We start from the raw sequence: 25,798 nt of genomic DNA, 5'->3' as shown, positions 1-25,798 counted from the left end.
TCACAAAAAGATTTGACAATATATAGTTGCTTACCTCCTTTTTTATATATTGTTAGTTCTTTCACTGTTTCCAAAAACTGCCAGAATTTCTCACTGCTTTCTTCTGCAATGAATTCACTGTTAAATGTATATTTAAAAAATTAATAAAGCTCATAACAGATACTTTTTAAAAAATCTAAATATTTATAAGGTTGTAATCTACAATTCACCTTGAAAGAGCAATGAAAACTTTATAAGGAAAAGTCAACTATATAGTTTTGTATAGAATGGTTTCTAGACTACAAGCTAGTAATCCAAGTCAAAGAGTGAGACACGCTAAAAAAAGTCTGTATTGTACTGAAGTCAAAAGAATTTAGACAGTCAATAGGATTGTGATCCTATTAAATGCATTTTGATAGTTTTCAGTAATTTCAATTCTTTCTGAAATTAATGGCTATATGAGAAAACATGCTTAAGATTGCTCTGCAAAGACCTTTAACAGGCTCTTTATAGAGGTGCAATTACTGAGTCTAATAATATTCACCTTCACAAAAATAATTGAGAATTATAGCATTCAGCTGGCCAAGAACTCACTAGGCAAGCAAGCACTATAAACTGAGTTGATGAATACTGCAGTATGAGAAGTATGCAAGTTCTGCATTCTTCCACATATACAGCATTCATAACATTTGAGTCTACTGAATATAGACTGCTAACAGAGGCTTGGAATCAAAGTCTGTACATTTTGCATATACAGAGATTTCATTGGATGTTAATGAGATAGAATCCATGAGGTAACATTTTAATTCACTGAATAATAGTTTTGTTCTACATCCAATTTCTACCCCTCACTGTTCAAAATGAATTAGAGTATAAATATCTTTGCACACAATTAGCTGACTCACACATAGCCTTAATGTGATTAGTTTGACTTTGACTCAGCATGTTGTATAAACTCAGCTAATTGTAATTTATTCACTATACCTTGAATAATAAATCATTGCTGAATGTAATTTGTATATCTAGCCAACCATTGGTCATGCTAACTCAATATAATTCAATCTTGCACTATTGATTTCAGTGATTACCTTATTCTGGATCTAACGCAGAAGTGAGTGGGGACCTGTAGTCCTTCAAATGTGGCTGAATTACAGTTCACAGCATCAGTCACAGCTGTCTATATTAGCTGAGCTGATAAAGAGATTCTGTCATTTCTCCTGTCTACCCTACATTAATAGTACAAAATCAAAAGTTAAGTGATCAACTGGATTTTTCTTTTTAATTTTATTGAAAATTCAACAGCCTATGCATTGTCAACTGAAGCAAACTCTTCAATCAACATCAAACTTTTAAAAAGAATCTCAGAGGACAGCTTACTGACTTGTTTATTGCTAAGACATAGCTTGCATCTATTTTGAGGGCAATGGAAGGAACAAGCTGCCAAACAGAACACCACTGACTGCTAGGCAATACATCATATCTGAGCACCAGAGAATATTTCTTACCTATACAGTATCAAGTATTTTTTCATTCTTGATGGCAGGAGTAGGATTACTTTAAACATAGTTGAATGCATATGTGTGGGTATACCTAGCCATGTATATGTAAAGCAGCAACAGGGAAAGATTAAAACATGATGTAAAGAACCAACATCAAAGCAGCAATTTTTGACATATATCTTTTGAAAAATGAAGTGTTTTTTCTAACGTTCTGTTACTTCATCCAACATAATGCCTTCCGTGTGTGTGTTACACTATAACTTCAGTCAGCATATCCGTTGACTATACTGGCTAAGAATTCTGGGAGTTCAACATATCCAGAGAACATCAGTTTCTGGAAAATAAGTCCTGATATTGGAATCAGGTTCACAGGACAAGACATCCACAGCAGCAGGGGGTTTCATCAAAAAGATGAAACATGCATTGAGATGTCATGACACAAGCTCTGTGCCTTATGTACTTGCATGTCACAACACAAGTACAAAATAGGCACATTTGTGTCACAATGTTGTGATACATGTTTCATCACTTGCCCGCTTTTTCCCACCCCCACAGATACCCATGTCACAGAATCACTTGAATTCCATAAATATTGTTATGGATTTTTTTCCCATTACAGGACTTGTTAAAAAAACACTGATTCACTGTTTGACTGTCTCTTCTTTTTGGAAATAGCAACATGGAGATTAAAATGTTATAAACATATTGAAGAAAGGCTGAAAATAACAAAACCTGGAAATTAATAATCTATACTATTTAATTAGTGGTTTGCAACTTCAAGCCTCTTATTTTGAAGTAATCTTCCTAAAATTTCAGTCTTTGGGAAATATCCTGGAATAGGTCCCAGAAACAAGCATATACTACAGGATATTTGTCGACAAATAATTTAATGCACTTATTTCACCTTTTCCTCCAAGTAGCTCAAGAATGTTTTTACAAGAAGCCTGGTGAAGTGGGTTGGAATGAAAGAGATTAGCTCCAAGCCTTCATTGAACTTCCATCACCAATGTACTCCAAATCCAGATCTTTAATGCAACTCTGTCCTTGATTCCTCAATCTGGTGTTTCATTAGGACAGTCGGAAAAGGTATTCCATCCAAGTTGTGTAATGATTAGTACTGGATTTGAGCCAGGGAGACCCACATTCGACTTTCCACTGTACCATAATTATGGAGTCATTGTATGTTTTTGTCTATAACTCTCCCTCAGCCTGACCTATGGGGTCATTGCAGGGAGAGGCTGAGAGGAGACCCACAGGAGACTACAGCAGGGGTGGTCATTACATGTGTTGTGATGTCATTGTCTAAATTATAAGAATAACGTATGGCATGTCCCTTGTGTCATGATGCAACTGATGAAAATTACCCAGTTTGCATGATGTCACTGTGGCTTGTGTGTGGGTTACCAATGGGAAGATCCCTACGTAAGCCTTCTTGAGCTCTCCAGGCAAAAAGTGGGATAATAATGCAACAGTAAATAAGTACCCTGCTTCTCAGCTTTTGTAAAGCAGCCTTTCCAACCTGGAACCGCTGGACGATTAGGACTGTAATATCAACGCATGTGGAAGACACTAGCCTTTCCCACCTCTTGCAACTTGCTCCGCTGGACTAACTTTCCTCGTCTCCTCGTTTTCCTAGCAATTTGGGGAAGAGGGAAGGCTGCGTTTACGAGCCCAGGGGCCACCCCGCCCGATGCCCACTGCGGAGGAAGCTTTCCTCGGGAAGAGGGCACGGGTGTGCCGCCTCTGCTTTCCCGGACTGATTCTCAGCGCTTCTGGCGCTCGCCCCTCCGCGCGCGCGCACCCACCCAGGCACGCACCTGGCCTCCAGAAGCAGCGGGGTCGCCGGCCACTTGGCCGCCAGCCGGGCAGTCACCGCCTTGCGCGGGACGCTTTCGGCGCCTCGCGGATCTATGCTAAGAAAGAGCATCCCGGCCACAAAAACCGGCACCAGCCCGACCATGATCCTCCCGAGTTTTGCCTCTCAAAAGAAGAGTCGCCCGGATCGGCTGCCACGCAAGGCTTCAGCCCAGTCCAGGACCCCGTCCCTCTCTTTCCCGCGAGCCAATCCCTTTGCTTCTTCCCGGCGCGCTCCCGCCTCCCTCAGCCCGGCCTTCGAGCCTCGCGGTTCCCATTGGAACTTTCCTTGGACCAATCGGCGACGAACGCAACAGCGGCGGCCCGGGAAAGCCGGCGCGCGCGGAGGGGAGGGGCCTGAAGTGCAGTGGGGGGAGCTGGGAGAGCGCTGACACCGCCCCGGGACTTATGGCTGAGCAGGCTCGTGCGCTTGCGGCCAGTGACTCGCGGAGTGTTTGCAGAGATGGGCCTGTTTTGTTATACCTTCTTTTCTCCTTCCTCCTTTGTAATCGTCATTTTTAAATTAATCTAAATAAATTGCTAATCCGCCCTTTCACTACACCTCGGCCTGAGCGAGCCCCAAGGAGTCATCGGGCGAGGATACTGCACAACTCAAATAACTTCGAGAGCCACTTAAGCCACAGGGTTTTTCCGCTCCGTTTAACAGCTGTATGAAACCGCCAGGGGAAGTCATCCGTACGTCACGGCCCCTCGCGAAGTAAGGAACGCTGTTGATGAAACGGGGTAAATATAAGGGGTTTTTTTTCTTTTTCAAAAAACCCACTCTATTTGCTTGTATGTTGCTTGAATCCAGGCAACTTGATTAACTGAGTAAACCATGGTTAAGATAACCATGGACCAGTGTGTCATGGAGACACAGCCCATCTGTCCCTCAAATGTCACCACATCTACAGCTTTACATATAGGGCCAAATTACAATTACACAAAGATCTGGTTCATACATCATATTAGGCCTTTGGCTGCTTTTAAATAACATTAATTAAATTTCAATATTTTATTTTTAATTAAGGTTCTATCAAGATGGAGTTGCTACTCAGATTGTAAATATCTTTATATCTGGTAGCAGACCCTGCCTAGTGGTCATCTGGATTTTTGCCATTAATTATATAGTTTTTTTCAACATTATGGCAATTGCTGCCATATTTAGGGGAAAACAAGGAAAGGAGTAGTCACCCCTAGGGCTGTTTGGTGGGAGACAGCAGAAGCAGGTCAGAGCCAATGCTGGGAGGAGGAAAGGAAGGTGGCTTCCAGAATGAGTGAGCATTCGCCTACCTGGGGGGAAAAAGTAAGGGGGAGGGAGTGGGGGTCCCAAGGACTGAGGTATGGGGGATGGCTCCAGTTCCCAGGAGAGGTCTAGGAAAGGAGGTGGGTAGGAGTGGGATTCACTGAAAGGAGTCCCTGGGTGGGGAAAGGCCAGAGGGTACTCATGGCCCATTCTCATGGGGTAGCAATATGCTAAAGGCAGATCATCTTCAGCAGAACTTTGAAGCAACACCAGAAAGGTGTCAGTGCTGGAAGGCTGGGAAGGCCCTGGAGGGGTCCTGGAGGGAGAAATAGTGATGGGCAGAGGAAGGAATGGTGGGAAGCAGGGGGGCAGGTTATTATAGGAGAAATGGGATTGGGTATTTGATGCCAATCCTTTCCTGGTCCCCCAGCCTCAGCCCAAGGTCCTAAATGCCTAGCCTCAGCCAAACAGTTATATATCAGTTTGGAACTGTATACCCCCAAGGTCAGGATGGCCCCACCCTGTTAACCGGTATATTTTGGGAGCTATCCATTGTTTAAGTATTTTTTTTCCAAGCAATGCTTCTCAAATAATTACACCGAACATAAATAATATACATAAAAAGGTTTTTCTGGATACTGATAGATGGGGACCATTAAACCTTACCCTAAGGATAAACACTCTTCAAATGAATGTAATTCCCAGGATACTGTGTACAATACAGTGGTACCTCGGGATATGAACTTAATCCGTTCCGTGACTCTGGGCATATCCCGAGTTGGTCGTAACCCGACGCAAATTTCCCCATAGAGTTCAATGTAAATCCGGTTAATCCGTTCCGCCCTCCAAATTTGGTCGCACCCCGAAGCAAATTTTCCCATAAGGTTCAATGTAATTACCATTAATCCGTTCTGGCGTCCGCCGACCACGCGTCGGGGCGGGAGAATGGCCGGGCGCCGTGCCGCACGGCGGGAAAATGGCCGCGGACCACGTGTCAGGGCGGAAAAATAGCCGTACCCCGAGGCGGAGTTCACACATCGAGGTAAATTTTTGCGGCCGGAGCTGGTCGTAACCCGAAAAGTTCATTAGTAGAGGCGTTTGTATCCCGAGGTACCACTGTATGTGTAGAAAATATTTTCAAAAACTCAATACACTGTTTCATAAATTTCTATGGAGTTCTTTAATCCCAAAGATATACAGTACTGTGCAAAGGTTTTAGGCAGGTGTGAAAAAATGCTGTAAAGTAAGAATGCTTTCAAAAATATATATATTGTAATTGTTTATGTTTATCAATTTACAAAATGCAAAGTGAACAAACAAAAGAGAAATCTAAATCAAATCAATATTTGGTGTGACCATCCTTTGCCCTCAAAACAGCATCAATTCTTCTAGGTACACTTGCACACAGTTTTTGAAGGAACTCAGCAGGTAGGTTGTTCCAAACATCTTGGAGAACTTACCACAGATCTCCTGTGGATGTAGGCTGCCTCAGATCCTTCTGTCTCTTCATGTAATCCCAGACAGACTCAATGATGTTGAGATCAGGGCTCTGTGGGAGCCAAACCATCACTTCCAGGACTCCTTGTTCTTCTTGACCCTGAAGATAGTTCTTAATGACATTGGCTGTATGTTTGGGGTCGTTTCCTGCTGCAGAATAAATTTGGGGCCAATCACACGCCTCCCTGATGGTATGGCATGATGGATAAGTATCTGCCTGTATTTCTCAGCATTGAGGATACCATTGATCCTGACCAAATCTCCAACTCCATTTGCAGAAATGCAGCCCCAAACTTGCAAGGAACCTTCACCATGCTTCACTGTTGCCTGCAGACACTTATTATTGTACCGCCCTTCAGCGAACAAACTGCCTCCTGCCACAGCCAAATGTTTCCAAGTTTGACTCATCAGCCCAGAGCACCTGCTGCCATTTTTCTGCACCCCAGTTCCTATGTTTTCATGCATAGTTGAGTCGCTTAGCCTTGTTTCCACGTCGAAGGTATGGCTTTTTGGCCGCAATTCTTCCATGAAGACCACTTCTGGCCAGACTTTTCCAGACAGTAAATGAGTGTACCTGGGTCCCACAGGTTTCTGCCAGTTCTGCACTGATGGACACCTTCCGATGTCAGAGGGAAGTAAGCATGATGTGTCTTTCATCTGCTGCATTAAGTTTCCTTGGCTGACCACTGCATCTACGGTCCTCAACATTGCCCATTTCTTTGTGTGTCTTCAAAAGAGCTTGAACAGCACATCTTGAAAACCCAGTCTGCTTTGACATTTTTGCCTGGGAGAGACCTTGCTGATGCAGTCTAACTACCTTGTGTCTTGTTGCTGTGCTCAGTCTTGCCATGGTATATGATCTGTGACATGAAACTCTTCCACAACCTCACCTTAGTAGCAGAGTTTGGCTGTTCCTCACCCAGTTTTAAGCCTCCTATACAGCTGTTTCTGTTTCAGTGAAAGACTGTGTTTCAACCTACATATGAAATTGATGATCATTAGCACCTGCTTGGTATAATTGGTTACTCATACACCTGACTCTAATCCTACAAGATCCCTGACTTTGTGCAAATGTACAAAGTGTGCAAGTGTAAGAATTGATGCTGGTTTGAAGCCAAAGGGTAGTCACACCAAATATTGATTTTAGATTTCTCTTCTGTTTGCTCACTTTGCATTTTGTAAATTGATAAACATAAACAATTATAATATATATTTTTGAAAGGATTCTTACTTTACAGCATTTTTTCATACCTACCTAAAACATTTGCACAATACTGTATTTCAGGAACATGCAATTGTCAGTTAAAGATGATGGTTTTGGTTTTCTGAATCTTGAGTTATACCATTATGCTTACCTTTTGACCAGTACAAAATTCTGGATGTCCTCACTTAGTACAAATTCTCCTTCCTGGACTCTTTTGGAATATTTGTATATAACATGTTTACTTAATTGGACTTTTTTGGATTCTAAATATTATAGAATTGCTGTGTCTCTTGTTACCATTATATTGATTTGAAAACATATAATTTCTGGAAAAATGAGTTTTGATCCTTTTTCTCATGCTAAATTGATGCTAAGACATAATCCAGATCTTTTATCAACTTGAAAAAAATGGTTTGTGGAATTTCTGGATGAGTGCTGGGATATTAGATCAACCAGTGGATGATAACATTATTTTATGTTAATTTTCTACATTAAAAGATAAATATTTTGTCAGTTGCCATACACTGGCAATAATTACATTTACTGACATCTCAGTTTGAACCAGTGGCATTTTCAGACTCAGAGGTATCTAACTTATTAGATGGGATCATTAAATCCTGTGAGACAAGAAAGCCCACGATCAGTTTTTTTATATACTGTTTTCAAGAAATTGTTTTGATATGCAAATGTTAAAGACTGAATAGAATAAGAAGCCTAACGCCCCTATTTTGCTTAAACACTGGGAAAACATTTTAACCTTAATACCGAAAATCTCAGTAGATCTTAGATTATATCTTCTACAACAAAAAATGATATTTTAAACTTAATGGACCTCATAGTGTGTGTACAGAAATAGAATTAATCATCATGTTGGTGGAGATGCAACCAGAATAATGCTTTATTACAACACGTATTTTTGCAATGTCCTGAAGTTACTATGTTCTGGAAAGAAATAATTACATATATTATGTGACTTTGAGACAACGTTTAATATTTTAGATGCACACATTCTTTTGAATTGAATACCCACTATAGTACATGGAAATTGACAGCTGGACAATTGAAATGAATTTTCTGTGCCCTGATTATTGCCAAAAGATTAGTTTTTCAACATTGGAAAAATAAATGTATGGCCCCAATTACCCAGTGGACTTGATCTTATTTACATTTTATGAACGAGTTGCCCATAAATGTAGATAATGCATGGATAATTATAATGAAATATGGTTACATATATTGAAACTGTTATTGTAAAAAAAAATCCATATATTTAATCTGGATATGTATGAGAAGCCTGTATCAATATACAGGTAGTCCCTGTTAAAGAACGAGTTCCATTCCCAAGGTCTGTCCTTAAATCGAATTTGTATGTAAACTGGAACAGTATTATTGTATAATACTGTATAAGTAGTATTGTGTAATTTAATCAAACCATTATGTATTTAACTCAAATCATTGTGTATTTAACTCAATCATTGTGTATTTAACTCAAATTTTGCTACAATAGGCTCTGTTTTTAACTATGGGTCGTCTGTAAACCGGGCATTCTTAACCTGAGCGTTACATGTGATTCATTTTGTTATTGCATTGTTTTTTTTCTCTCTTATTCTTTTTTGTCATATTTATATATTTTTCTTTTCTTTTTCTCTGTTATATTAAATAAAGCAAAACAATTTTAAAATGTATATTGTAGGAATTGCCAATTAGTTATTTATTTATTCATCTACTTGTACTCTGCCTCAATCACAAAATGTTTATTACCTTTAAAGGATGGAAAATAATTCAAACCCAAAGATACGACTACCAGATATAGTATCTGCAAAAATCCAGATGACCATGAGGGGACCTCAAAGAGGCACAGAAAACTTCCACTCTTCCTGGTATCCAGGAGTCACCTGGACTTTTGCAGCCCAGCTATGATAGTCCTTGGGGATGTGCAGCAGTTCAGTACCAAAGCAGAAAAGGTGCTTTGTCTGTGATCTGGCCACAATGGTCAGGTTAGGATAAAAAGCTCATCTCACCCAGTACAGAGTGCAAAAAAATTGCTTCATGCGAGCATGCTGTTGGTGCCTCTTTAATTAAAATGCAAAAAGTGCATTAGAGTTGAATCTGCTATAATTGTTTTTTAAAAAAAAATTTAGATTTTAAGAATATTTGAATAAAATGTTTAAGTCTGTCACTAAGAAAGATTTCAGAACAGGAAGGGTAATCCACATTTGGGTTACTAAGAAAAGTACAAAGATACTGAGAAATTCCTTTGCTTTTCTACATTATCCTTTTGAAGACAGAGTTGGGTAGAAAAGCTTATCTTGTAGAAGTCCCATTCTGATTGAGTATTTAATTGCTTTCTAAACATTTTTTTTCTCTTTATTATTACTTGATTCCACCATCCTTGCATATTAGGAAGCTTATTAGTGGTAAGTAGATAATAGATCTATATGGTGCATTAAAAACATGGTAATTTGGTGCTGTGTACAGCCATGCTTTCTTATAGAATGAAGAGACCATTTCACAAAGAAATATTGTCTTCAGTCATCTTGGTTGAGCAAACTAAAACATACATACATACATACATACATACATACATATATATATATGGAAACCTAGCAAGAGGGATTTATACATGCACTCTCTAAACTCTTGACCCAGAGCAAGCTTCCTCAATTTTAGTATGCCTCAAATTACAATTCTCATAACCACCAGCCATCTTCATTGTTGGTCACGCTGGCTGTACAATGTGGGAATTGTGGTCCAAAACACTTAGAAGGGATCGTTTTGGGCACCAGCATCCATGGCAGAAGATCAGAAAAGGTAATATGGTGGTTGCAGCAGTTTGATTGAAGGCATGCTGCTTTGTACTTGTATGTGATGTCAATGCACATATAAAAAGGGTGGGGCTTTATGACCCCTCCTTGATGGATCCCAGTGAGATTAAAGTAGAACTTGATTCGGTTTTATCCATCACTGCAAAGACATATCCACTAGCTTAAATTAGATAACTTTAACCATTTACTGCCTATTTCACTGCGTTAAATGACAAAACCATACAACTTTATAGGTTCCATTGAATAACAGAGGATGTTCCACACTGGTTTTACCTGAGTTATTATGCACTAGTCCTTAGTAGTTTAAACCAACCTCTACAACACCAGCTTTTAATCTTTTTAGATTTCGCATCATCTTTAGACTAACTGAATCTTTGGGGGTATACAATGAAGATCCTCTTTCCAGTGCTGCTCTTGCAACCCACCTTATCTCAAGCTGCAACCTAATAATAGGTTCCAAACTAACAGATGAAATCAATACTCTGTAGATCAATAGTGGGACAGTGTAATGATTTTCTTATGTGTCTATACCATGATTTTACATGTTCCCTGTATGTCACCATATCTTTCATTATATTTCATATTTTAATAAGTATACATTTTAGAATTTAGTTTAAAATACTTTTTCAGCTTGAAATGTTTTATAATGCGTGTTATGTTTTTCCAAGTGTGAAGTGGATTTAAGGGATCATTAATGATTGAATAATTGAGAGCAATATGAGATTGGAGCAATAAATCTCTTTCTATTACAGATGCAATGACTTATAACAGCACATTCTGTCTCTTTTCTTCATGTACAATAACTTTGAATGCTTTTTTAGAAAGCTAGCTTAATCAGTGTGTATGTAAATCATAAAAATGGGAAATTGTACACATCCAGATTAATTGAAAGAGACATAAAATATCAATCTGTATGATTGTAAAGTAATATAAGTGTTCGACCTAATTAGATTTTATATAAATAATTGCAGGGAATATAGATAAATTTTACATAGTCCAGTTGATACTGTGGAGAATGAAATTGCCTCAACAATTTTTGAAAGGAACATTTTATATACAGAAAATAATACATAAAATAGCTATAGTGCTTCATTGCAGCAAAAAAAAATGGTCTTGTAGTGGCTTAAATATATACTATATTATGAACTTTAATGGACCAAATTCCTCTGTGTAACAATAAATGTTGTATCTTAAAACTAGGGTCCCACTAAGAATCCCTGTATTTCCCATTAAAAAAAAAAAATTAAGACAATCAGCTTTGGGGACAGGCTTTATATGCGCTAGAAATAGAATGCTGGTCTTCTTCACTTTCAACAGTCTTTCTCTCCTTTCTGTAAAAGGAGTTATGGCCCCAAAGACCCTATTCGGAAGAAGAACAAACATGGTAGGGGGATTGGAGGCTGGCGCCAGGTTTTCTAGTGCTAAAATGGTTCCCAAAGAAGCACTGTTTAGCCATCTTAGACTTAGCCTAGGGGGTGGCAGGCAGAAACAGAGTGTGCTTGGAGAGCACCAAGGAGCAAGCCATATTTTGCCACTGGGTTTTGGTGGGGCAAATTCGTTGGAGGGTGTCTTCCTTATTAGGTTGGGAGGAGAACGTTCTGCCTCTTGGGGGTGAGAGGGAGATATGGGGGCACACGGTGTTATTGTATGTGTATTTTAGGGAGTGTAGGAATATTCATTTGATCATCAATGATTCTCCTTCAGGGAACTGGCTCAATGATGCAATCTGATGAATTGCACAATCACAAACAATTCTCAACAGAAGGAAGAATGAGGGTCCTCTAAAGAGGCTAGTGTGGACATACAGAGAGCTTTCTAAAATACTGAAAAGAATATCCTGATGGCCATGAGTTCAGGTTTGGCTCAACATTGGAAAAGAGATACTTTGCTGACAATACCAAACTGGGAAACCAAACTTGGGAGAATATGCAGCAATGGCAAAACTAATAGTATACACCCAGAACAGAAGTTTGACTAAATTTAAGCAAGAATGACTATTATATGTCACACAACAAGGAACACTTATTTACTTAGAGTATGGTTTTTAAGTACATTTTTAAAAATATTTGATATAAAGATAGTTACCAGAAGCAATTCTATTGTTTATAAATACTTTGATTTAATAATCAGTCAGGTAATTTAGGGAAGGAATTTAGAATTTTTACCAATTTTTTTATTATTCATTTTTTCACTTTTTTCCCCTACAAGATCATGTGCAATTATTTTAGGGATAATGACAAATAGCACTGATACAATTATCAGTGTTATAGACTTCTAGCAATTTTCAATTTCTTAACACAATATACTGAGTCTAGTTTTATATATTTAATTAATTAATTAATTAATATATTTAATTATATATTTAATAATTGAATAATGAATTTTAAGTGTTATGATAACTGTAAATTCACTGATGCAGGGAAGTCACCAGAAAATGTTGGTATTGTGTCAGAAAGGCTAAAGCTCAGAATGAGAAATATCCAAAGTATGTGGTGCATCACAAAGAGGAGGAAGGCAAAAAGGCTGTAGATCTGCTGCAAGGAGCAAGATGAATTGGTGATGGACGATGGTGAGAAGGCAGAATATAATCAGAAGGAAAACAACATCCGAGTTGGTTTTTGTGGTGCCACTAGTGGAAGGAGGGAGCTGCAACTCTGATAAACAAGAAAGATTAAAAGGTTACCCTGTGCCCAAAATGATGACTTGCTATTGCAATTAAGTGGCCCAAAATACTTATTTAGATTTAAATTGGGCTACTGCCAAATACCTCTTTAGGATACCTCCAAAGAGAAAACAGCATTTTATACCTCATGGCGTGTTCTGGTTAACAAAAAGCCTTTTGCTTATAAAAGGACACCAGCAAGCTGCCAGAGACTTATGGACAAAATCCTTCCAAATAAAAGGAAATACTGTGAAGTATTTAGTGTTATTTTTAAGTATGTAATGTAATGTAAAGTATGCAATGTTATTTATAGTACCATGTAGGAAGAACATGTGTAACATTTAAAGGATGTTGTTTCCACTGTTAAAGCTGCAGGCTTAACCATCAACCCAAATGCATACCATTTGGAATTTTCTGAACTGCGTTATGTGAGATACTCAGTTGGTCAGCAAGATGTTAACCCATAAGAAAAGAAGGACAAACATATGCAGTCACCAACCACCAAGAAGGAAGTGAAATAACTTCCTACACTAGGAACTGTGGGTTCCTATGGATGGTTTATATGTCATTTTTCCAACAAAACAAAAATCCTCCCAGACATAACTAATAAAATAAGCTAATAACATTTGCTGAGTATGAAAAGGCTTTTTAACGGTTAAAGACTTCTTATGTGTAGTCACCCTATGATAAAAGGGCTACATTTTAATTTTCCACTTGTTTTGTATTTTGATGCTTCTGATGTGGTGTTGGGAATGGTACCAGTACAAGAGTTTGAGGATGGGAAACATCCAATTCTTTTCTTTTCTTTTTTTTTTAAGCTGTTTCCAAGGGGAAAAGTGTACAGGGAAAGAAGCTTATGCTCTGAAGTGGATATCTAAAGATGTATCTGTGGAGTTCCCAGACCAGTTTGATTAGAAAAGATGAAGGATACTAACAAAAGGCTTACACAGGGGTATCTTACCCTATAACCATAGAAGTATGTAGTTCAATATCAGTCAAGGAACCAGCACCAAGTTGCTGATTTTATGTTTAGATGGGGAACAGACCCAGAGATTGCTATCTGTAAAACAACCTATGAAGGTTTGGAAAAGCAACTCTTGCCCAAAAAGGGTGACAGTATGTAACAGCCCTTAGGAGACCTCTTTGTGAATCTCTCACAAAAGCAGCCCAGACAAAGATTTGTTCTAGGGAGCTGATAAACAGAAGTTGAAAATAGGTGTTAGCTTAGGTTACCATAGGAAGATTTTCCCACAGAAGAGAGAAAGGGGGCTGCTGAGTTGCCAAAGCAACCTTAAGAGTAGGTTTACTGCATGTCCTCATGCCCTCTGTCCAGCCAGGTTAGGGTCTGGCTTTTTGAATGTCTTGGGTTTTTGTTTTTGTTTTTGGACTGTTTTCACAACAGTAGTCATTCAAACTTTTGGGTATTGTGATCTTGTAAATTGTCTGCTTGTATTCTTTCCCTCGTCCACTGACAGACTCAACAGCCTAGACTTATGTTATTTAATTTTATATTTTAATTTAATTTCCTAATTCCTGATTCCAGCAATCGGTTTCAATCTAGCACCTTCAGATCTATGATCACTGTAGTCTGTAGATCATATGACTCATCATACTTTTTTTGGTGAAATTTGGAAAGCGTGTCGCCAATTCTCTATTACCGCTAGCATATGCTCTTGAAAATAAAAAAAATTGTTGGAAAAATATTGCAGTTGAAAAAGGAGTCTTTCTGATGCTGGAAAAAGTAATTTCATATACAGGTAGGCCTAGATACATTTATTTGCAATTTTCACTGTTATTTTTGTTGCAGATGCCAAGAAAGTTAGTGTGCCCTCCTCCCTCCCCCCATTTGTCCTCTTGTCCAATGGCCCATGTCCTCCTTTCCCCGTTCAGTTATTTGGGAACTTTCTTGAGGGGGAATTCTGGGAAGAAGAATTTTGATGGAGAAAAGTAATGGCCCAACCAAAGATGCATCTACACAGTGTAGGCTGTTGAAGATTTGTTATTCTAATAAATAGCAGTGCTGTCGGTGACCATGAGGTGGACTAAGCATTTTTGATCTATGTCAGGAATGTCAATCTGAGGGGAGCTTGAAGACCACTGAATGTTCTAGGGCAAGGATTGCTGAAAAGAGTTGCAGATTCTGCAGAGAGGAAGAGGTGCCATGGGACCTTTTCCACCCTTTGCAGAAAGTTTCTCAGAAGCTGAGGTAACAGAAGATAAGAAGTTCTACCAGTCACAGAGAACAGAAGCCAGAACCAGCTGGAGTGAGAGAGAATGACAACCAGTGTCTTTAGCCTGTACTTACCTCTAAGGAGAAAGCAGGGTAGTTAAAAATAGCCATATGTGCATGCTGGTAAGACTAACGTTATAGCTTGCAAACATATAAGTTAGAGCAAACTCAAGCTGCAATATTCAGTGGAAGAAGAAAAATTATGTTCCGATGCATTTTAAAATCAAACCACTGTGTTATTTTCCTAAGTGAGCAGAGGAGAGAAGGAGCAGGCAATGGAATACACAATTATCTAAGTTATAAATTGTAATTGGAAAGCTTGGTTGAAGGTGAAAGTAAATTATTTTTGCTTTAATAAAACATTTAAAATTCAATAGATATTTTTGTACTTTGAATATGAAACAGAGAAAGAACAGGTTAAAGAATGTACAGGTAGTCCTTGACTTATAACTATAATAGGGACCGGAAAATTCATCGTTAAACAGTGCAGTCATTAAGCAAGGCATCACATGACTGCACCCAATTTTAAGACATTTTTTGCAGCAGCCATTAAGCAAATCATGCAGTTGTTAAGTGAATCATGCAGTTCCCCAGAGTTTTTGCTTGTCAGAAGCCGTCTGGGAAGTTTGCAAATGGTGATCACATGATCCTGGGACGCTGCAACTGTCATAAATACATGTTGGTTGCCAAATGCCTGAATTTTGATCACATGACCATGGGGACGCTGTGACGGTCATAAGTGCAAAGACCGGTCATAAGTCACTTTTTTCAGTGCCGTTGTAACTTCAAACAGTCGCTAAATGGTTTGAGGACTACCTGTATGATTAAAGTAGGCTAAGAATTTTGGTTATAATATACAGATGGACCAATGGGAAAATATGTGGTTAAAAGGGTTGAAATTTACATTGTGTTATGATCTCAAAGAGAATTTTTATAAAATGATGTATGGTGGTACATGACGCCAGATAAATTATCTAGAATGTATAAAGGCATTTCAAATGCATGTTGGAAATGTGAATAACATGGACATTTTATCATGCTTGGTGGACATGTAAAAAAGCCCCCCCAAAATTGGATTCAAATACATACTTTGATGCAGAGGATTTTAAAGATTAATACTCAGTTGAAGCCAGAACCTTACTTTTAGGGCTGGTGGATAAACAGTTAGAAGAAAGCCATGGAAGATTTCTTTGTTGTATTTCTTTCACATTGTTGTTAAAGAGCTTTCTACATGGTTTTTTTCTTCTTCTTCTCAATAATAAAAATAAATAATAAATACTAAATAAAAAGAGATGGATAAACTAATTTCTTTGATTAGAGAAAATACAATTTCTACATTTATTGGTGACTGTTAATCTCTTATGGACTTTTTGTGTAAAAATGAAAAAAAATGAACCTGTGATTTATGGCTTTGCTGATTAGACAGGATAGATTATAGAAAGAAGACTATCATGTTGTAAAAGAGAGAGGTTAAAATGTAATTGAACTTATAACTGCTGTGAAGAATATCGGAAGCCACTGCTTTGTATCTTTTTTCTTTCCTTTCTATTTCTCTTTAACTTTTTTTCTTTTCTTACACTTTTTTATTTTTGCTTTCTTCCTTTTTCTGTTTTCTTCTTTATATTAGTTTGTATTAATTTTAATCTTTTTTAAAAAGTTTTAATAAAAATTATATATAAAAAATAAAGAAAGAAGAGAAAGAGATGATTCAAAAGGAACTAGAGAGGCTTGAACAATGGGTGAATCTAATAGGATGAAATTTAACAGGCAGAAATTAAAATCCTATATCTAAAAAAAAAATAAAATAAAGTAAAATAAAGTAAAATAAAGTAAAATAAAGTAAAATAAAATAAAATAAAATAAAAAAGACACAAATATAGAATGAGGAGACCTGGCTTGGCAGTAGTTCATACAAAAAGATTGGGTATTGTAGTAAATCACAAGTTAGCCAATAGCATGATCCTGTCAAGATACTGTTATGAAAGGCAATTATGTCAGACATATTAAACCCTAGCTTTCTAGGAAAAGAGATGCTAATATAATTAGCCAGAAGAAACATGACCTTGTGTATTGCTAGCAGAACTTGTTGAACTGATAACAAACAACTAAGGGGAACACCCTAACTTAAACACAGAGCCCTGTAAGGAGTTTTCTTTGGTAATAGCTTAAGGCAGGAATTTTATGGGCAAAGCCCTCTGAAAATGTTTGGGGGAGCCCCTCTGAAGTATATTTATGGTTAAACACTCTGGAGGTGTTTCCATTATTATCCCTGGGTACAAGCTTTGAAAGCAGTTTTTTGTAGTTAATACTTAGTAAGGGATACATATGTGTCCACGCATTTGGCGGGGGGAGGGGGGGCTAACACCAAGAATGCAACATTCATCGCACTTTCCCCTCCACAGCTGTTCTCTTTTTGGATAAGACTATGCCTATTTTTGGTATGGATTAAATTGGATTAGGTTGAATTTATAAATATAGGCATAAGGCTCAGAAACTGGTATACAGTATCAAAACATTTTAATTGCTATTTTGAGTATAATCTCTTTAATTTACTTTCTTGGAGTACTTTGGATTGTTATTAATTAAAAAAAAAACATTATTTCTGCTCTCAGATGAACTTTGTCTCATAACTTTTTCTAAGTACGAACATTAATTATTCCATATTCTACTTCCAACCAAGAAGAAACTGAACCAGTCAGGTCCCATAATAAAGCTTCTAATATTAAGTAATTGTGAGACTTACTCATAGGATACCCTATCCTCAGAGATCATATTACAGGGGTTCTGAGAAGAGGTGTATTGTTCGATCTGTAACCTAAAAAAAAACAAATGGTGTTTTGGGATGCATTAACAAAGCATAGAGCCCAGATCTCAGGAAGTAATTGTCTCACTCTGTTTTGCCCTGGTCAGTCCCCACTTAGAATATTGTGTCCAATCCTGGGCATTGCAATCTAAACAGAACATTGATAAAAGATGAGTTTGGAGGGCTACAAAGATAGTGAGGAACTGGAAGCTAAGTTCCATATATATATTTTACCGTAGACAGTAAATTCTCAAATTTCAAATGTGCCCATGGTCCAAAATAGTTGGAGACTTTTGTTTTGGGGTATTGTTGGCAGTTTGTTAGAATTATTGTTAAAATATGCCAAAAAAGGAAAAGGCTAAGTAATAAATAATGTATTGGCTGGTTTTACTGGCTGGTTTTGTCCCCATAATTGGTGGTTGCTTTGAATGTCTGTTTCTAGGACACCAGATACACTTGCCACTTTGCAAAATTTTTGTATCTACTGGAGAATAGCTGGAAAAAGAGCTTTCAGAAAGAAAAGCACTCTCCATTTTCCCAGCATGTGCTTGTTGACATCACTTCTTGATTCCAAGCCTTAGAATTTAGCTAGGGAAAAAGGAATGTCATGAGCCACCCAAAACAAGCACTTTTAGGTCACCATGTTTAAATCAGGAAAGGTACATATGTGCTCTGCGCTTTTCTTCCTAACCAAGAGTTAGGAAGATTTAAATGGACCAGAATAATGACTGAGAAGCTCAGTCCCAAGTATATTTATGTACTAGCCAACTATGCCTAGATTTATAATGTAGCTTAACCCACAAGTTTTAAAAGTAAATTCTTACCTCTGAATACTGTATATTCATTAGTAAATGAGTAAATTAATGTTGAAAATATGGATGGATTCATTATTGAGATAAAAATGTAATTCTGCAAGGAACTATCAAGTTTTATGATGACAAAAATGTATTACTTTTAGTATGTTACTTATTAACTCCTTACAAACCACACCGGCATAACACATGGTTTGATCAAGACTGCAGGTGGGCAAAGAAGGATCAAGTACATAACTTCCATGTTCAGAGAAAGATAAGAAGTCAAGAAATATTATAGAACATGATTAAAAGTTCTTTCACATATCAAAAATAGTTAAAATTGAAGAGGAAGTTTACAGAATAGCAATGAAAGGAACGTGACAATGCTGTGAAGGGGAGAAGGAGGCTCATTTCTGGGAACTGATTGCATGTAAAATAGGTATCTCCAAACTTTGAGTCCCTGTATCAGTAATATGGTCTTCATATTTTGATAAGACTTTTGGTACAACTTTAGAAGACAGTTGGATACTAACTAAGCATTCAGTGATCTCTTTAGATCAACCAACTCTTGGGTGCCAATTCTGGTAAACCTGGTGTCAAACCTGATTGCTTCATTGGTCTCTAATAAGGCTTGAAGTAAAGATATAATCTCTGCAGAGGTGTACAAATGCTATGCCAGTTGATAGGTTCCTTTGCTGTCTAAACCATTCACTTACATTTATGAAAATGAAACATGGCATGTACTGTATCTCCTGAAATTTTTTTTGACAAAGATAAGCTCCAGTAACTTGAATTTAATGTGTTTAGATTATAGTCCTATATAAAGCATAGTCCTATTCTCCCAGAGTTGCTGGGAATTGGGCAGCATAAAAAATTAACAAATTATTGTTAAATTCACCTGAGAATCAGTCCCACTGACCTCAACAGAATTTCGTTTATAAAAATAATAATAGGATTACATTGTTAGGGAAATTATTAATTCTAATTTGCAAGTAACAGTAATTAAAACACAGAACTCCAATTTTGAAAAATGAAGAAATTTGTTCATGCATAATAAAAGAGTTCAGTTTTTAATTATGACTTTACCTAATTCTTAACTAGATTAGCCATTCCATAGATGTCACAGAAATGTAAATTATTTTCTCTTTCAAATATAGCAATTCAGTCATCAAGCAAAGAGGTCCTAAGTGAAACGGTGACTGTGCTTCTGTTCTTACTTCAGCTTTCCTTTGCTTTACAGACCTGCAGAGATCATAAATGTGAGGATTGGTAATAAAGCTACTTTTTCATCACCGTTGTAACTGTGAACGGTTGCTAAATGAGGCAGTCACTAAATGAGGACTACCGGTATTAACTAAAGGTATCTCAGAGTTTCTCACATTATTTTAAACATGCTTTCACCAAACTAGATTTTATTTCTTTATAAATGTTTTATTTTTTACCTCACATGATGCTATAGCCTTAGTTTTCTTTTCTTGTAAGCCTTGCCATTAAAATATGCTGCATTCACTGTGATTTATTATCATAACTGCTTTGACCTTATTAAGAATCCTTCATTAATTATATATTCTGAGCACAGAATCAGCAATAGCAATAAATTCTTACCCTCATGATTGTCGTGCAGTCAGTTTTAAAACATTGCTCTAACTGTATTATTCTGCTAAAATATTTTTCAGTTGTAATCCCTCAACCAATCAAACTAAAATAGTTGTGGTTTGCTAAAATCCACACATTTTGGTTAGAATGCCAGAAAAAAAAAAAAGGACCAAACTGGGTGATATGATCTGACTTGCCTCCATGCAGATAAGGAAGAATACATTTCCCTTCCCTTCCTACTTAATATATGATCTCTGCTCATGCCACTAGCCATCCATCTTCAATCCTCTGGAAAAATAACAGACAAAAGGATCAATATGTCTGAAATACACATATTGTGACCCAATACTGAAAAGGCAGGATGATAGACAATAGACAAATTACTGACCTATTGCACTAATTCCTCATGCAGGCAAATAGAGCCTTCAAAGAAGAAGTGAGCCATGTGTGGAAGGAGAAATACTAGATGAACAGAGAGATTTCAAAAAAGGCAGAGGGGCAAATGATCTGGCAGCTTATATAAGATAGAAAATTGGGGCAGAAAGATATATATTTTTAATTCATATTTATACTCACTACTATCAGACATCCCTTGGAGGTTTATAGTAATTTAAAAAAATACAAGCTTTTAAGTAAAATGTCTATGATAGAAATTAAAATTTTAAAACCAACCCCCTAAACACATTATGATAAACAATCAAACTGGGTGTTCAATTGCTTACCACAGTGCCTCTGGAATATTTATTATTTTTGTTTGTTTATTTATTTGAATTTATTAACTTCCCAATTCCAACGGACTCAGTTTTCAGGAGTTTCTGGGAGACCAGGACAATGGGGGCCAGGCTCATTCCTAAAGGGAGACTGTTCCATAAAATAGGTGCTGCTTTTGAGAAGTAGCACCTACAAGTCCTCTCCCATTTTCCAAGTACTTTGGAGAAATGGGGATCATCAACAGTTTCTCCTAAGACATAGATTGGGGGAGGTAATTCCAGTTGGAGGAGGTGGTCTTGCAAATACCTCAGTCTATGGGGCTTGAGATTATTTGGGACCATGGGACCATGGAGGTTGTGAAATCTTGCACCCTTCCTGACCTTATGGAAGATGTTAAGCTTTTGCTTAAGTCTCTAAGCTTTTGCTTCATTGACAATTAACAAGGCATGTAAAGCATGTCAGAATCTGGAACATATTAAGGCTAATTGCACCAAAACAAAAGATTATTCTTTTGAAGAATCTTTAAAGTAGGCAAGAGCCAGTATGAGTTGAATCTGGCGAAAGAGAGTGGTTCAGAATAAGAGAATGAGACATGGATACATATTAACATTATGAACTTATATTCAGGAAATATATACAGTAATAAGAATGGTAGGACTGGAATACATAACAGTCAGAATCAAAACTGGAGATCAAAAAATTACCAATTTGAGATATGGAGATATCTCAATTTGTTTAGCCAAGGACAAGAAGTCATTAAAAAAAGGAAAAATGAAATGTGAAAAATCTAGATTAATGTAAACTCCAAAGAAAACAAAGTGTGCAACTGCATGCTTAGTGAACTTAGAGGTTTAAGGTTTGGTTTTTTTAAAGAGGATTTTAACTGGTTTTGTTGTTGTTGCTTTCATTTTTCTGTATTAAACTTAAAACAAGAAAGTAAGGCAAACATAGGTAGGTATCAAGCTATGCGTGGTAAATTTTAGATGGTAGTTTCTGTATGCTAGCTCTAGAGCAGTGCTTCTCACCCTCAGCAACTTTAAGCCTGGGAATTCTGGGAGTTGAAGTCCAGACATCTTACAGTTGCTGAGGTTGGGAATGTTAGGTTCAGCCGGCGCGGCACTGCTAGGAAACCCGGCCAGCCGCGCTGAGCCAATTCTACCGCCCGCTCGCAAGCCGGGGAGAAAGAGGAAGTGAGAGCCGCGGCGGATGAATGGGCCACCTGCGCACACTTAACAAGGAGGCCGCAGAGTGGATGGATTGTATCCACCCTGATGAGCGGCGCGCGCGAGACAAAGAGCAAAGCCGCGGGCTGCGGAAGGCGATCACCGCGCGATCGAGAAAACCCCGGCTTTGCGCGCAACGGAAAGGACCCCAGGGAAACAAGACCACGCCGGAGGGGCAGAGCAATCTAGGACAACGGGATACTGGCTGAACCTGCCATTTGGAACATTAAGGGGGATTTTTGGGGTATCGATAATCCGTAGCATGTAACTTGACGACGGGGCGAAACGCGGGAAGGGGAGAGTTATAAATTGTACCACGAAATGTGCCAAGCCAGTCCTGGCTTTGTAACTGTTGCGTTACGCTTGAGTAAACCTCTTTTGTGAACCACACGTGTCACGGGAGTTTCTCTTGACAAACGGGGCATTCCTTACAGGGAAATACTGCTCTAGACTTTTGAGTGGCATGCCGGTCAGTTGATGCCTCTCAAGAATTCTATAGCTACAGCCATCATCATGTATTTTGTACCATCAGATTACTGGTCTCCTGAGTCAAGCATATCTACCTGCCCAAGCGAACTCTTTTACCTGGGGAATGGCAGCACCTAGACACCTTGATATTCAGGTAGAAAGTATGTCATAGTGAAGTTCCCAGGGAGGCACCTGGCAAATTTGTGCTGATACTTATGATCGACACACCTCTTACATGTATGAAGAAAAAATGATGATAGGGGGAAGAAAGAAGAATGTTGCAAAATATAGGTGTAGACATTGTAATTAGGTAGCTGTTAAAATATGGTTGTGGTTTGTTTACAGAATGCACCATGTTTAATTTGTGTGAGGAATGCACTTGTGCCTGATGATTGGAAGAATGCTGCTTTGTTCCCTATAAAAAGGGAAAGGTAACAGTAGAGGATGCAGAAACTAGAAGGGATTCGTTTGTTAAATGTGCCTAGGAAAGTGTTCGGCAAAATTCTCACTGAAAAAATGAGAACTGATAATAAGCAAACTTTGGGAAGTGCAGTACAATTTCGTGTTGGGCAGAGGGTGTGCAGAGCAGATTTCTTCCAATTTTGCTCTTCAGAAGATGACTGAGAAATGCATAAACGTGGGACAGAAAGTTTGTTGTATATTTGTTGATTTAGAGATAGCATATGACAAAGTGAATGCACTTGAATTATGAAACATTATGCGCAAATATTCATTCATTCATTCATTCATGTGCAAATTTGGAACTGAAGGCTAGTGGCTCAAAGTAGTAAGTGATATGATAGAGGTAAAGGACCCATGAAAATAAATGGTATTCTTAGTGACTACAGTACTTCAGCACACAGCAGAAAACAAAAAAAGGATGTGTTATCCTCCCTTGACTATGTAATATATTTATGGATAAATCTATAAAGAATACATGTAATAACATGAGATGTACAGTATGTTGACTGGGGATGTTAATGTACATTTTTAATGTACTTTTATATGCAGAGGACACCATGGTTTTGGCTGAAAGTCTGAACAGTTAGGAGTGATAGACTGCATAAATGCACCAAGGAGTATGTATCTGAAAATGAATGTATGAAAGACCAAAGTAGCTATGTTTGAGAGGAAAAATGGAACGAATGATTGCAAGTTATACATAAATGGCAAAAAAATTAAAGCTATTAGAGCTTGTACCTTGGTAGAATGTTTACTAAATTTTAAGATGTAAGTAGTCGGTATTATTTGGTTTATTATCAGGAATAGATGAAAAAAGCAAAAATGGCTATGTATAAGAGCATGAGATGTAATGTAATGTGGGGATTGCCTGCTAGATAACTTTTATGGTGAAGAATTTCTGTTGATATTAGGGTGAAGGTAGGGTTAGGATTAGACTTCCTTGAGTTCTGTAGTTTGATTTGATGTCACAGTTTTTATGTTTAGCTGTAGTCTTAAATTTATATTATGTGCAAATTGTCCGATTAAAGAATTTTTAGGGTAAACAATTCTGTTGGCATCACAGTGAGTGCATGGTTACAGTGAAGCTTCCATGAGGTCTTTCTTTTTGATTAAAACAGAATAAGGAGAAAAATAATAAAATTATAAAGAGAAAATAAAAGGAGAGATTAAAAAAGAAGCCAATACAACAAAAACAACAAAACTTATACATAAAGTGGCTTCTATTATACAGTATCTGTCTGTCTGTCTGTCTGTCTGTCTATCTATCCCTCCCTCCCTCTAAAATAACATGTCCAGAGATCCAGATGGCTTCCACCCTTACAGGATTGAGCGATCCCTTCTAATAATTTAGGTAATCTATGAAGTTGTCAGTGGTCCAAACTGAGATGTTAGTAAATGCTGTAGTTGTTAATACAGCCAGTGGGTGGCAACTGACCATTGGTATTTATCTTTTAACATAGAAAATGTTAACACAGAAAATGAAAACTCATCATTATCATTCACTAATGGCGCTACTAAAGTAAACATTTTCCATATATTTTTCTTTCTTTTCTGCAATTTTAAGGTCTGGATTTCCACACAGCATCAATTTATCATTAGAAAAAGGATCAAACTAAAATAACATATCAGAATATTCAAATGGATATAGTAACACAAGATATATCTGATGTTACTTTTTGAATCCAAAGCAGTTCAATTAACATATGAAGATTCCAAAGGCGCCAAAGAAGGAGAATGTATATTAAGTGAAGATATCCAAAATTTGGTACTAGTGAATTCGATTGATTGACTGGTTATGTGCCATCAAGTCATTGTCGACTCTTCCGGACCACATATAGGACCTCTAATGGTGGATTCCTGGTAGCTTGACACCACCCCAGGACTCTTAGCCATGTGAAAATGAGAGAGAGAGAAGCAAGAAAACAAGCAGGGTGCTTGTGGGGGTAGGAAAGAAAAATCTGGACTAGCCTGTGGACAGTTGGGACTTGATTTATTCTTTACAATCAAGAATGAATATAATTCTTGTCTTCACTTTGAATAAATAGACGTTAATATCATTACTCATCATGGACCTTCTAGTTTAGCAGCCCCTATTTTATAATCATGAAGTACAGTAATATGTAATTGTAATGTATTATTCTGTTAATTGTTGTTTTATCTAAATCTGTACTGTGCTTAAAAATAAGCACATAATAAATGTAGCTACCACTGTTAGCATGATACTTCCCACTTCATTATATAGAACTGAAACTTCAGAATGTCAGGAGAAACATAAAAATCATTTGAATGCAGTGAGAATAGGTTATTTAAGGAGTACATAAAACAAGATATGGGTCAGGTACTGAATGAATATGGATTGCATGCAAAAGTGAATGGCCAATATGAAAGAAGTGTGATAAAGTGATATAGAAGAAGATATCTTCATTGTGGTAAAAAAAACTCAATAGTATAAAACAGGTTACATATATAATATATAGTAGAAAAGAACAAAATTAACTAGGCTTATCGGCTGCACATTTGCATACAACATAGCAGAATTTAACTACATTTAGAGTAACAGAGTCATAAATATCTGAAAATAAAAATCCTAAGTGACCAGGAAATTTGCTTAAATGTGGGGTTATCAACTTTGATTGTATTCCAGCATAAAATGGGCAATATTGTAAAACATGTTTAACAATATTATAAAATAGTTTGATACCCCCTTCACTGCATTGGCAAAGCCTTAATCCAAATGGGACACCT

General features: G+C 37.5%; 1 protein-coding gene across 3 annotated transcripts in view; it reads right to left on the bottom strand.

The window, feature by feature from the left end:
- Window positions 1–3,510, bottom strand: part of UGGT2 (UDP-glucose glycoprotein glucosyltransferase 2) — a 90,349-nt gene extending 86,839 nt beyond the window's left edge. For 2 of the 3 annotated variants that reach the window (XR_015795355.1, XM_088136440.1), the window contains exons 1-2: window positions 3,296–3,510; window positions 35–117 (exon numbers count right to left, since the gene is read on the bottom strand). Coding sequence is in view for 1 of the 3 variants with exons in the window: in XM_088136440.1 (XP_087992566.1) it covers window positions 35–117; window positions 3,296–3,438 (226 nt within the window). In the remaining 2 variants the exon portion in view is untranslated. The remainder of the gene's footprint in view (window positions 1–34; window positions 118–3,295) is intronic. The other variant, XM_088136441.1, reaches the window with a different exon arrangement.
- Between the last annotated feature and the right edge of the window lie 22,288 nt (window positions 3,511–25,798).

The sequence above is a fragment of the Python bivittatus genome, unplaced genomic scaffold, assembly GCF_059951505.1.
Source record: "Python bivittatus isolate LINGU-HERP-01145 unplaced genomic scaffold, Pbiv_v1 ctg000060_np1212, whole genome shotgun sequence".
NCBI classification, from domain to species: domain Eukaryota; kingdom Metazoa; phylum Chordata; class Lepidosauria; order Squamata; family Pythonidae; genus Python; species Python bivittatus.
Note: the sequence above shows the minus strand (reverse complement) of the source record. Positions and strands in the feature narration are given on the sequence as shown.